The sequence below is a fragment of the Mandrillus leucophaeus genome, unplaced genomic scaffold (genome assembly GCF_000951045.1).
Source record: "Mandrillus leucophaeus isolate KB7577 unplaced genomic scaffold, Mleu.le_1.0 Scaffold340, whole genome shotgun sequence".
In the NCBI taxonomy this organism is placed as follows: domain Eukaryota; kingdom Metazoa; phylum Chordata; class Mammalia; order Primates; family Cercopithecidae; genus Mandrillus; species Mandrillus leucophaeus.
Genome location: NW_012103588.1, coordinates 1,246,305 through 1,259,186, shown reverse-complemented (window position 1 = coordinate 1,259,186; position 12,882 = coordinate 1,246,305). Strand labels below are relative to the sequence as shown.

Sequence of the window (12,882 nt, the reverse complement as noted above, 5' to 3'; positions counted from 1 at the left end):
TGTTTGACCGAGGTTCCTCAGGTAGTAAGTGGCAGAGCTGGAATTTACACCCAGACATTTTGCTTTTGTATTTCTCAGTTGACTATGCTGTACTCTCTATATAAAGGGCTAAGTGAATATGGACTAAAGCAGCTTACAAATAGGGCTTGGTAAATAAGGAAAGACAACTTGAAGGTGAGATGTGGGTTCATGGCCCTAAACTCTACATCACATTTTTTAAATGCATTCACATGTTCATTTGAAGAAATGTATTGATTTATTCATTATTGCTATCTTATGAGATGAATTTGGTGACTGCATCTTTTTTCTAGAATGTCAGTGTTACTTCTCTTAACAATGAGTAAATGATGTCTTTATTACGAAACAGGATTTATTAGAATCAAAGCAAAAGCAAACACTGTATTTGAATTGATATGTGGTAAATGCTCAACTACTTGGATTTTGTCCTTTTTTTTTTCCTAAATGTGAATGACGCTTGAATTAATAGCACTGAATGTCAGTGTGTGCACTGATGTTTTTAAGTTTCATTGCCCATTAACCTTTTTCATTTATACAGCAGACTGAGAAGGAAGATGAATTGTTGAGCTATCTATTTAGGGGTGAAAATACTAGAAACCTTTTAACACTTTGTGTCTTCTTGGGAAATTTTTCACAGAAGAATCCCAGAGGATTTGTTTTTGTTTTTGATCTATTCTTTCCAGATAACTGTAGTAATTGATTTGTTTTAATCTGTTACAGAGAAAAACACTAACACTTTATAGACAAATGATAGACAAATGGCATATACTCAAATATTTATAGCTGTTTAATGGCATTTTATAGACATTTATTTGGGTTTTGTTCTTATTTTTCTTTTTAATTAAGGGAGTAGTGGGGTAGATGTGAGTTCATTGTGGCATTCAGCTTATATTTGCTTGGCTTTTTCATGGTCGGTGACACCCTAATTCCTAGCATGATAAATAGTAACCCTTTGTGCTTGATTTGTTTAACTTATTTGAGTTGTTTTCAAAATGCATTATTTTTAATTTTAAAAAAATCAGCTAAGCTTGTGTATGGTTAAGTTTTTGTTTTGTTTTCTGTTTGATTTTGTTCTTTTAGGGAAAAAATCCTATAAAATGGCTATTAAATTTTTAGCCAATGACAATGAGATTTTCTTAATATTACTTGAATTATTTACCTCTTAATTCTTAGAGTATGTGGTTTTGTTGTTCTGTAGTGTCTTACTAAAATATTCATTTTTTTACAGTGTATTGCAAGTTCCACTGCATTACATGCAAATATGATTCACTCATACCTAGCTGTTTGTGGATTCAAACTCATAAATGAACCATTTTGAAGTTGTTAATAGTGTACTGACATCTTTCTGTGTTTTCTGATATTTACAGATTCGAGTGGTGAATGCATTTCGTAGTTCTTTATATGAAGGGTTAGAAAAACCGGAATCAAGAAGTTCGATTCACAACTTTATGACACATCCTGAGTTTAGGATAGAAGATTCAGAGCCTCATATCCCCCTTATTGATGACACTGATGCTGAAGATGATGCTCCTACAAAACGTAACTCCAGTCCTCCACCCTCTCCCAACAAAAATAACAATGCTGTTGACAGTGGAATTCACCTTACAATAGAAATGAACAAGTCTGCTACCTCTTCATCCCCAGGAAGCCCACTACATAGTTTGGAAACATCACTCTGATTGTAAGCTGAATGTTAACACACTAGCTGCATTGTAAAGAAACAAATCGAAACTGGGTCTTTTCACATATTGTGATGGACAAGCTAGTATTCTTGTCTTTGGACTTCAACAGAAGACACACTTGTACGAATGTAGATTTATTTTTTTAAAAAAAAAAAAGCAAAGCTTTCTGCCAGACTGAGGGTGCTTTTTGGGGGGTGGGAGAAATGAACTGACAGATAAACAGTAACTCAGCGTAAGTGACCCGTGGATCATCAGTAGAACCCAAGCATGGTCCTGAACAGTGTATTAGCAGAGCTTTAGTTTATCTCAGTCCTGGATGGGAGAGAGGGAGGAGTAAAACTGGGCAAGACAAAGAGCCCTGGATCGTTGAATTGATACTTTAATTTCTGCTGTTGGCTGTTAATAATTTGGATTATTTATGTTTATAAATGATACAGATCTGTTTACAAGGTTTGTAGATACTTTTTTTGTTCCTGTTCATAGATGGGAAGCTTCCTTATAACTGATGCAGAGAAAAATTAGTCCTTCAAATACTGCTGTATTTTCAGGAAAAAAAAAAAGGGGTGTTTCTATTGAAACTGTACTAAATTTTTGCCTACAATTTACCTTGTTAAATATTGTAGATAAATTGCTAATACTAATAGCCAAATAGATAACACTAATGCTTTGTTTAAAAAAAATGAAAAAACAAAACAAAACAAAAAAACATGAGCAGTGGTGTTCTAAATGAAGTTATGACATCTGTCCTAATTAGTTTCTTAAATACATTTACTACTTAATGGTTTTGAAGCAACTGTTTAATTTTTAAAATTTTTGAAAACTTGCTAATAACCTTTTGTTCAGAATTTAGTAGATTGTTTAATGCAGGACATCAACTACATAATGAAAGATGCTTGAAATGCTTTTGTTATTTCAGGCAAATCAAATTAAATCAAACTATCAAACTACAAGAGAACCTTAGTCCTTTTTGTTTTTGTCTAAACATGTTAGTTCAGTGATGTCTTGGTGAACTGTGAGTGAACTGTATTGATTTTTCTAATCTTTAGAGACCTTCACACAGCATGAGGGCTGTTGGCATTTTGAAAAAGGTTAATAAGTAGAAGCATACATGTTTTCCTTTTGTTTTTGAAACTTGTTTGTAAACATAAATAAATATGCCCTTTTATTAAATAAATTCATGGCAATGTTTTTTTAAAAGACATTTCAGCTTCTTTTCTCAATTCTACATATACAGTGCATCATTCTGTTCTCTTTGACCACAATTGGAATAAATTTCAAGATGGTAACAGCCCCATGAAGTACCGCTTTAATTCCTTGCTGGTAATCTAATAGAATCAGATTAAGAAAATTAACACAATTTTGCCATTTGACATACTCTTCATTGAATTTGGTTTATCTAAAATAGTCTCACAGGTAAAACACATAATAATGACCACCATTGTCTTTGATACATTTATTTTAATTCTTAAGTGGCCAAATAACAGATTAGATAAAATGAGATTACATGAAAAGGTTCTAAAATGATATATTTAGATGCAATAATTAACCATATGCTAGAATGCCCACCTCTAAGCCAATTGGATTCTTTAGCTCTCTTTTTCTTTCCTTTGTCTACCTTCTTCCCTTTTTTGCCTCTGTCTTTACCCTTTAGAAACTGGCATGTGTTAGGGCCCAGATTTCACCAGATACACAATCCTCAGGCTGACATAAAGTTTACGAGGACTACTACTATAACTGAGAGTGCTGACCCAGCAAAGAAACATTTAGTTGATGGTGCTTGATATTTTTGGTGGGTGGGGGAAATCTTTTTCTCACCATCAAATCTTTGCAGTAATCCTCTGCAAGTCTTAGAAACACATTGGCTCTGTCAGCATTTGTAATTGTACATTTATTCATCAGGTATTTATAATGAATCATACTGTAAAAAAGAGGTAGCATGATATGCTGGAAAGCATATTAGACTAGGAGTCAAGACCTGGTTTCTAGTCTTGGTTTTGCCATTAATGTGCTGCATGATCTTGGGAAAATCATTTACCCTAAATAAGGGTGGTGGACTATCTCGAAGAACCCTTTCAACTCTAAAAATTGACCCTATCAACTGGAGAGCCTACAAGGCATAGGGAATAGAGAAAAGGGAAATGTTTTCAGTTTTCTTTTTTATTTTGGTTATGCTTAAATATGAATGTAATTACCAAAAGATTTAGAAGTGCATGTGCTTTGGAGGATTTGTATTGAGCTTTTACAGTATTCATTTTTCAACTCAAGGCAATGGCTTTCTACACCAACTCTAATCCATAAACGGGTCTTATGACATCCATGAAGTAGTAGCAAGACATGCTTAGTGTGTATTTCTCTCTTTGAGACACTGTAATTTCTACCAGAAATTTCCAGAGCATTATGTAAGTAGAAAAAAATGCAAGCAAGCTGTTAAAGATCTTGGATCCCATTATAAAGTATGTATAGTTGAAATCTGTAATTCAATCACTTTTTCTCTTATCCTCTAACCAAAAAATTGTTTAATTTTGCATCCCAAATGTTTTTAATCTTTGTATATTTTTTAAAAATCCTTTTCTCCTCATCATTGCCTTTTTTGTGGTTGTAAATAGACTTACTTGCACTTTGAAGATGAGTTACTCCTTGTCATCTTACAAATATGTGATATGGTAATTTTCATAACAGATGTCAGTTTTGAACCAAGAATTGGTGATTTGTTTATAAGAAAAAAACTGGCTTCATTTCTGTGAAATTGCTCTTTGAAAATTTCTTTTTACACGTGTAAGCCAACTGAGATACCGTGATGGTGTTGATTTCTTTCAATGATGCTTACCATCTATTTTAGCCACTGAGCCTTTTATTATTTGTCTATTTGTAAAGTTTATTTGTCTTAACTCATTTAATAAATATACTGTTTATCTGTTTCTGAATGGGGACTGAACTTTTTGGATATTGATTGGAAAATATTTTGGAATTTTTTCTACTTTAAATTTTAGAAATCTAATTGAAAATTCTATAATGTACTTGAAATGTTATGGTTGTGTTACAGTGAATCACTCTTCTAATATGAGAGTGGGTACATTGTCCCTCTAAAATGAGAGTGGGTACATTGTCCCTACTCTCCTACCCCACTGTCTTCAACCCTTATAGCACAATAGATCATTTCTGCAATCTGTGGGAATGCAATCTGCTGGTTTTAGTACAGATTAGTTTTTCACATTAGCTATTAAGAGCTTATTTTTTCTCATTTTCCATACTTGTCAATACCAGTTATCTGAACTCTATGGGAGAAATTAATAAAATTACCATTAGTAGTTTTTTATAATAAATTATTAATATAAACTAGCAATGTTGTTGAAATACTGAGTAAACTTTAAATGATGATGAATACCATATTTTTCAGTTAGTATAAATCATTAGTAAATTATCGAGTATACTTAAGTACCATATTTGTGACACGAAAGATATTTTCCATTTTGTCAAATTGGGTTTATATAATGTATTAGACTTGAATTTTGAATTAGGTTCTCTTTGTAAAATTTAGCTGAGAAAGAAAGGGGAGTTTAAACCTTTGCATGTTGACATTGTTCCTTCCCCATGCCTTCAAGATTGTGTCTTATTGCAGCTGCCTTCTTTCTTTAACCTGTGGTACTTTAAGACTCTTATACTCAAACCCCCATCAACTTTTATCTGTTTTAATTAGTCTGTTAACATTCATTTGTAGACCAAAATAAAAGATACTCTTAATAGCATAATTACACCACCTCACTAAAAATCTGAAAAATAATCTTTCTTTTAGAATAAGTGTTTTTATACCATAAAGACTGTTTCATGTGGTCAGAAAATTGGTGGTTGTGTTTCTGTACTTTTCTCATCAGTATGTGTCACAAAGGAAATAACCAGACCAGGCACTGTGGCTCATGCCTGTAATCCTAGCACTTGGGGAGGCCAAGGCTGGACAATCATTTGAGACCATCCTGAGCAACAAAGCTAGATCCCCCTCCCAACAAAAATAAAATTAAAAAATTATCTAGTGGTGGTACCTGCAGGTAGTCGTAGCTACCAGAGTGGCTGAGGTGAGAGGATCTCTTGAACCCAAGAGTTTGAGGCTGCAGTGAGCTGTGATCACACCACTGCACTCTAGCCTGGACAAGAGTGAGACCCTGTCTCAAAGAAAAAAAGGAAATTAGCTTTATGCAAATAGTTGCTTTTTCAACCAATTGATAGCTTTACTCCTTAAACTCGCCATTGAGTTTGCTTTTATGCTTTACATCTAAGAACTGTTGATAACATTTTTTCCTACTAAAGTATTTCAATAGCATGTTAAATCTGTATTCTGTTAGTTTAAGGTATCATTGTTGAACAGCATAATAATTGTTCCAAAGTAGGGAATCAAAGTTAAGAAAATGTGCGTGTGTGCTTATGCAGAATCAGTCTCTGGCACAACTTGCTTAACCACACTGCATCCTAGGAAAACAAGTTCCCAGATCAGTAAAACATAGTCTGGGTTTGGGTTCAGTGCAGGGAATCCCTAGGATTAAGGATTCATTTTTTCCAAATACATTTTCAGATCATTAGTTATAAGCACTGATACTTTTGTTAGCTATTATTGAAAGGGACATGTCACAACGTAAATTAGTATTTATGGAGTACTTGGTATATACTAAGCACTTTACATGGATTATGTAAGCAACCTGGTAAACATTCTGCCATTTTGCAGCAGGGAAATAGGCTTAAAGAGTTCAGGTAACTTGCTGTAGGTCACATGGCTAGGTAGTAGACCTGGGATTCACACTTGAGGCAGACCATTTCAAGAGGCCAAACCAGTAGCCACTGGTCTTTACTGCAGGACTAGCATCTTGTTAACCTGAATCAGGGCCCAAATTTTTGAACAGTTAAAATTTTCTGCTTAACTCTTAAGTGTTTCCATTATTGCACTTTTCTGGTATCAAATGCTTCTGAGAGGATCTTAAGAATCTTCACAGCCTTCCTGGAGAATAGCTCAAAAGATTGAGGCAAAATCATCTATTAAGATGCATAATCCAAGCTTTCCTCATGATCAGACCTCCTCTAGCCAAAGAGCCAAAGATAAACTCGGTAGAATGGTGCTTTTAATAGCACATTTTGAATAGAGAATTTCATTATTTAGTGCTTTTAAGATGGGTATGTTTATTCAAAGTCTTAGAGATATCCCAAGATGTCCCAGTAATTTAACCTGTTGCTTTGTTTCCTAGTTTGGAATGAAAATAAATATAACATTAGTGAGACACTCTGCATCTCTGCATTTTTGGTTTTGGAACTTGTGAGACTAAAGAATAGGGTGTTTTACTTTCAATTAACTTTTTATTTTGTGAAGAATTATTTTGTCTTTAAACAATATTTTCCTTTTTTTTTTTTTTTTTTTTGAGATGGAGTCTCACTCCGCCGCCAGGCTAGGGTGCAGTGGCATAATAGCTCACTGCAATCTCCTCCTCCTGGGTTCAAGCAATTCCCCTACCTCAGTTTCCCAAGTAGCTGGGACTACAGGTGTGCACCACCATGCCCGGCTAAGACAGGGTTTCACCATGTTGGCCAGGATGGTCTCTATCTCCTGACCTCTCCGCCCACCTCGGCCTCCCAAAATGCTGGGATTACAGGCATGAGCCATCACACCCGGCCAATGAAAATTCTTAATGCTGTAATATTGAGCCCTGTTGCACATGGCATTTTAAATGATCCGTTTTTAAAATAAGAAAGTTGTATCCATTTTTAAACTACTGTCTTGATACCATTTTATATTAATATTGTTTGCTTTATAAATGGTTCCCCTTGGTCTGTGAAAATTAGGTGCTGATGTTTATAATCTTAAAGATATCTTTGTTAAGAAAAGGTATCTTAAAACATTTTCCTGGAGCGGAGGTGGGCAAAGTGGCGATTTGGGAAGGTTTTGGGTGTGTCGGATGGATTGGTGATTGATGAGACTGAGGGTAGGGATGTAAACAGAACAGTTAAAACATTGAGTTGTACAGGCCTGGGGTACAGAGGGAATAGACTAGGATAGTAACAGCAAAATTAAAGAGAACAGAAAAGAAAGTACTTGAAAGCATAGAGGAAATATTTGTAGCAAAACAGGAAACCTAGTTGATGGCATTTCAAGGCATCATCTACTTTTGGATTTGTTAGCTACTTACGTGTAGAATGAAAGAACATTTAATTAGGTGACCCCTTAATTGGCAGAATGATTAGATTAACTATAAGTCTGGTGGTAGTTTCAAAGCATTGTTTGCAGATCTGTCTTGTTCATGTCTTTCAGATGTTCAATCTGAACAGTTGTTTCAATAAGGAAGTAGAAGGAAAGCTCGTCACTGTCTTGGGCAGCATTAAGCTGGGAAGGGTTGAGAATAAACTAGATGACAAAATCAGGAGTCAAACTGATAAGTGATGAGATGACTAAAACAATAGTTTAATATAGATAGATGTAAAATCCTGCTCTTTGGGACCTAGTCAGAAACAAAATGACAAGAGAAGGCAGATGCCTCCTCAAATGTGGGAAAACGATAGGTTTGGTTGACAGAATGGAAAAGGTTCGTTCTAGAGTCCAGAATCCTGGCCTTGAGGGACATATGAAGGTTTGGAATAAATGCAATGAGGAATGTTCCTGAAAAGAATAAGAGACAAAGGCTAGTCTGAGCATCAGTGAGGAAAACCAGGACATGAGTATACATTTTGGTCACCAACAAGACAGATACACTAAAGCTGAGAACAAGTATGAAGTTGAAGGTGGCTCAGGTTTAGGTACCAAGGTAACATAACCTAAAGAAAGCAAAGCCATCTAGGTCAGTCACAGCAGGAGCTAGATGGCCAACTCGAGTAAATACCTCCAAGAAGCTATGAATGGCTCTTCATTTGCTCCTTAACAACTCTAACCTCACATAGTTGTCACTTGCCTCTCTTTTTCCATTGCTATGAGTACATTATGTGCTCATGTGTTCTCCCGGGCCCTGTAAATTCCTCGAGGCCCCTTTTGTACTTGTATCTCTTCACAGTGCTTGCACCACCCCGCCTCTCCTTCCTCAACACAACAGACGTGTAAAAGAAAGTGCTTTTTTTTTTCTGAGGAAAATCACTTCTCTGGGAGAGGGTGTTAAGGCTCAAAGAGTGAATCTCTGAGGTGTGGGAAGAGGCAGTATTTTGTCCTAGCAGTTCACCAGAAATGGTTCCAACTCTTAAACCAACTTTTAATATCTTGAGCCCTCAGTTTCCTCAACAGGAGTATGAGTATTGCAATTTCTGCCCAGCTTTAGAAGTTGAGATGAACTTGAAAATGTGAAAGCACTTTTAACAATTATAAAGCACAGTACAAGGTAAGCCTATTGACTGAGCAACTGAAACCTATGAAGAACTGTTCCTGCCTCCTCTAAGAAATTTGGCTTAAATTAAAAATTTCAGAGTTGAAAAAGACCCTTAAGTCCCGACTGGGTCATAAATACCCAGGCATTATAAAGGTTACCCTGGAGATTCATCTCATTAGAATAATAGTGTTTGCATCCATTTCCATTTTTTTCTGTTTTTAGTCAATTTTCCCTTGTAAAAAGAAGCAGCTTGCTTTCCTCTGGGTGGTAAATAAATGAGGGTGCTAGTGATCCAGTCATACAGTTTTTTATTATTTATCATTTAGCTGAACACTAGAGCTGCTCTGATGGTTTGAGACCATTACCAAGTTTAATTGCTCTTTTTGTTCCCAGTCATATCTTTATTCCCATAATAAACCATAGGATAGATCAGTACTTCCCAAACTTTGCTGTACATTGGCGTCACTTGGGAGAACTTTAAAACATACTGGTGCCAGGCTCCCAGCTCAAGCATTGTAGTCTAGGGTGTGGCCTGAGTGAGCACTGACACTTAAAAAATTCCCAAATGATTCTAATATGCAGCCACACTTTGGGAACTACTGAGTAAAACAGAGGGAAGCACTGAGAACCACAATAATGAAATGCAAGAAGTTAATGAGCATAAAAGAGAAAGTATATAGGTGAGTATATTAAACTTAGGTTTTTGTTCTTCTTTTTAGACAGGTTACAGTCCTAGCTCACTGCAGCCTCGAACTTCTGAGCTCAGGTGTTCCTCCTGCCTCAGCCTCCTGAGTAGCTAGGACTATAGGGGCATGCCACCACACCCAGCCAACTTTTTTTTTTTTTACTTTTTGTAGAGAGGGAGTCTCACTATGTTGCCTAGGCTGTTCTCAAACTCCTGGCCTCAAACAATCCTCTCATCTCAGCCTCCTGAAGTCTGGGATTACAAGTGTGCTGCTATGCCCAGCCAAGCTTAATTTTTTGGGTTTTTGTTTTTGTTTTTGTTTACTGTTATTAAAAACCTGAATTATTGGTGGAAGTTTACTTATACCAGGTTGAAAATGTCTTTATCTCATTTTTCAAAATGTTCCACCATGTTGTCCAGGCTGGTCTTGAATTCCTGAGCTCACACAATCTGCCCACCTCAGCCTCCCAAAGTGCTAGGATTACAGGTGTGAGCCACTACGCCCGGCCCAGGTAGCTCTTAATTACAGTGGGATGGCAGGCTTGCATACCAAGTCTATCCCTGGTAAACTGGGACATATGGGCACCCCACTAGGATGTTCTGTTCTTGAAGGATAGTTGTAGAAACTGGAGATGTTGAGCAAGATAGAGAAGATGGGAATGGAGTTTGGGGGCTGAGGGACTTGCAAGCTGCCTTTATATATCTGAAAATCTCTGCGAAGAACTGGTTTGATAAGATTTTAAAGTGTTTTTTCTTTTTTTTTTTTTTTTTGAGACGAAGTCTTGCTCTTGTCCCTGAGGCAGAGTACAATGGCACGATCTCGGCTCACTGCAACCTCCGCCTCTCGGGTTCAAGTGATTCTCCTCCCTCAGCCTCCCAAGTAGCTGGGATTACAGGCGCCTGCCACCACGCCCAGCTAATTTTTGTAGTTTTTGTAGAGACGGGGTTTCACCATGTTGGCCAGGATAGTCTCGAACTCCTGACCTCAGGTGATCCATCCGCCTTGGCCTCACCAAGTGCTAGGATTACAGGCGTGAGAAACTGCACGTGGCCAGGATTTTAAAACTTAAGAGTGACTGGACCAAGTCATTTCTGGTATACCATTTCAGATTCAGCGAAATGGTCATGAGTTTGGTTGTTGAACAATTTTGGATTCAAATCCCAGATGATACTAACTAGCTGTGTGGTCACAGGCAACTTTAACTTCTTTATTACAAGAGAGGGGTAGAGTTATAATGACTTACTGAGGTAAAATACAAAAGCAAGTGACTCAGAATAGGGGCTTAATAAGTCATTTTGTGCACTGTAACTATAATTGGATATGGTACAGGCCAGTTGGGTATGCTATGGGATCTTTTAGGGGTTAACTGGATGGCTGGAGCCAATATTTTTTGACCAATTTGACTTAGAAATTGTTCTTAGAGACAACAACAAAAAAATCAACTAGTACTTTTTCCCAGGCACAAGATGATTTTATATAAACATCTAATTTTAAAGATGTGTACTCTTAAATATAAATACTTTAAATATTCATCATAAAATCTGACATTTTCCTGCCAAGTGATACATGCTGTTTACTTTCAACTGTGCCAAAAAGTACAATATATTAGAAATAAACTTTAAAAAGGCATATTGCCTGATTTTGAAGCTGTATCTATAAATACAGGCTAGATGGCTTTGGTCACAGGCGGGCAGATCACCTGAAGTCAGGAGTTCAAGACCAGCCTGGATAACATGGTGAAACCCCGTCTCTACTAAAAATACAAAAATTAGCCAGGCATGATGGTACACGCCTATAATGCCAGCCACTCGGGAGGCTGAGGCAGGAGAATCGCTTTAACCTGCGAGGCAGAGGTTGCAGTCAGCCAAGATCATGCTACTGCGCTCCAGCCTGGGCAGCAGAGTGAGAGAATGTCTCAAAAAAAAAAAAAAAGAACTTTGATGAAGTATTACCAGCAAATTATTTAATATGTGCTGGCCCTAGTACAATGAGGGGGGCGAAGTAAATCAGGTATTATAAACTGGTAGCATGTGAGCTCTATCTAATCCATAGATGTGTTTGGCTTGACCAGAAATGATAGTGACTCACAAGGTTGTTTTTTTGTTTGTTTGTTTTCTTTTATGTTTTTCATTGTTTGCCTACATTGAAAATTGGATTTCACCAAAAACGTCCACATTTTTTGGCATCTGGCAGCATTAGGCCTTCATTCCCATATGATAACAATAACCTAGTGCTTTTCCTACCCTCCAGTTTGCCACTGTCCCCAGCACTCCCTCTGGTCTCTGTGCCACTGTCATTTATCAGTATTGGTGGCCATTTATTATTGTTTCTGTAATGGTAGAACTAAGAGGAAAGTGAAATTTTTTTTTGCTATCAAGTGTGAAATAAGGAAACATTTATAAGGATTTACTTTAAAGAGAAATTCTCGTCACTCTGGTCATCTTCACTCATATTTTACCTGCCTGACCCCATAGGCATTTATGTGGAAACTGTAACCTCTTGTAAAATTTTAGAGCCATAAGGAACCAGCACTTTGGACCAGAGAGTCATACTTTTCCTGGTATAGATGAATGAGTTAAGACTTATCATGCCTTTCCTGGTATAGATGAGTGAGTTAAGATTTCTGAGAAATTATGACTTGCCCAAGATCCTAGTTAAAAATAAAGTTAGGGCTGAATCTAGATGTAGAATGTTGTCTTTATATTAGGTATTTAGAACTTTTATTTTTTACCTTTATTTTTAAATAATGAAAATTAGTATAAATTCTCTTTAGAGTAAACAAACCTTCCAACAACTCTCCCCTCCACAAAATACATATGTAACTCATGGCTTTCCAGAAGTAGATTTTTAGCACTTTCTGACAATTTCAAGAAACTTTTTAGCTTAATAAGCTTTAGTTTTGCCACAGTGTTTGTAGCAAATTTATTTAAAGAGACCATGTGAAAAGTATTGAATTTTGTGTTACTGGTTTTCCTTTTCTCAAAACTGAAGAACCTGGGCAGATCTTGTCTATTGAAAGCCACACAACCCTGGACCCTTGGATCTGGAGATTTCTGGGAGTCGTAAATTTGGTTTGGTCTATCAGGGAAGGACTTCGCCTGTCTCTTATACACATCTAGATGTGTATAAGAGACAGGTATTTTGTCCTAGCAGTTCACCAGAAATGGTTCC

The 12,882-nt window shown here is 36.6% G+C and overlaps 1 protein-coding gene across 6 annotated transcripts in view; it reads left to right on the top strand.

Annotated features, from left to right (window-relative positions):
• The window catches only part of ATP2B1 (ATPase, Ca++ transporting, plasma membrane 1), a 67,969-nt gene extending 63,345 nt beyond the window's left edge, over positions 1 to 4,624 (top strand). For all 6 annotated transcript variants that reach the window (XM_011988909.1, XM_011988908.1, XM_011988906.1 and 3 more), the window contains one exon: positions 1,386 to 4,624. In XM_011988909.1, coding sequence (XP_011844299.1) covers positions 1,386 to 1,697 — 312 coding nt within the window. In that variant the 3' untranslated portion in view covers positions 1,698 to 4,624. The remainder of the gene's footprint in view (positions 1 to 1,385) is intronic.
• The last annotated feature ends 8,258 nt before the right edge of the window (positions 4,625 to 12,882 follow it).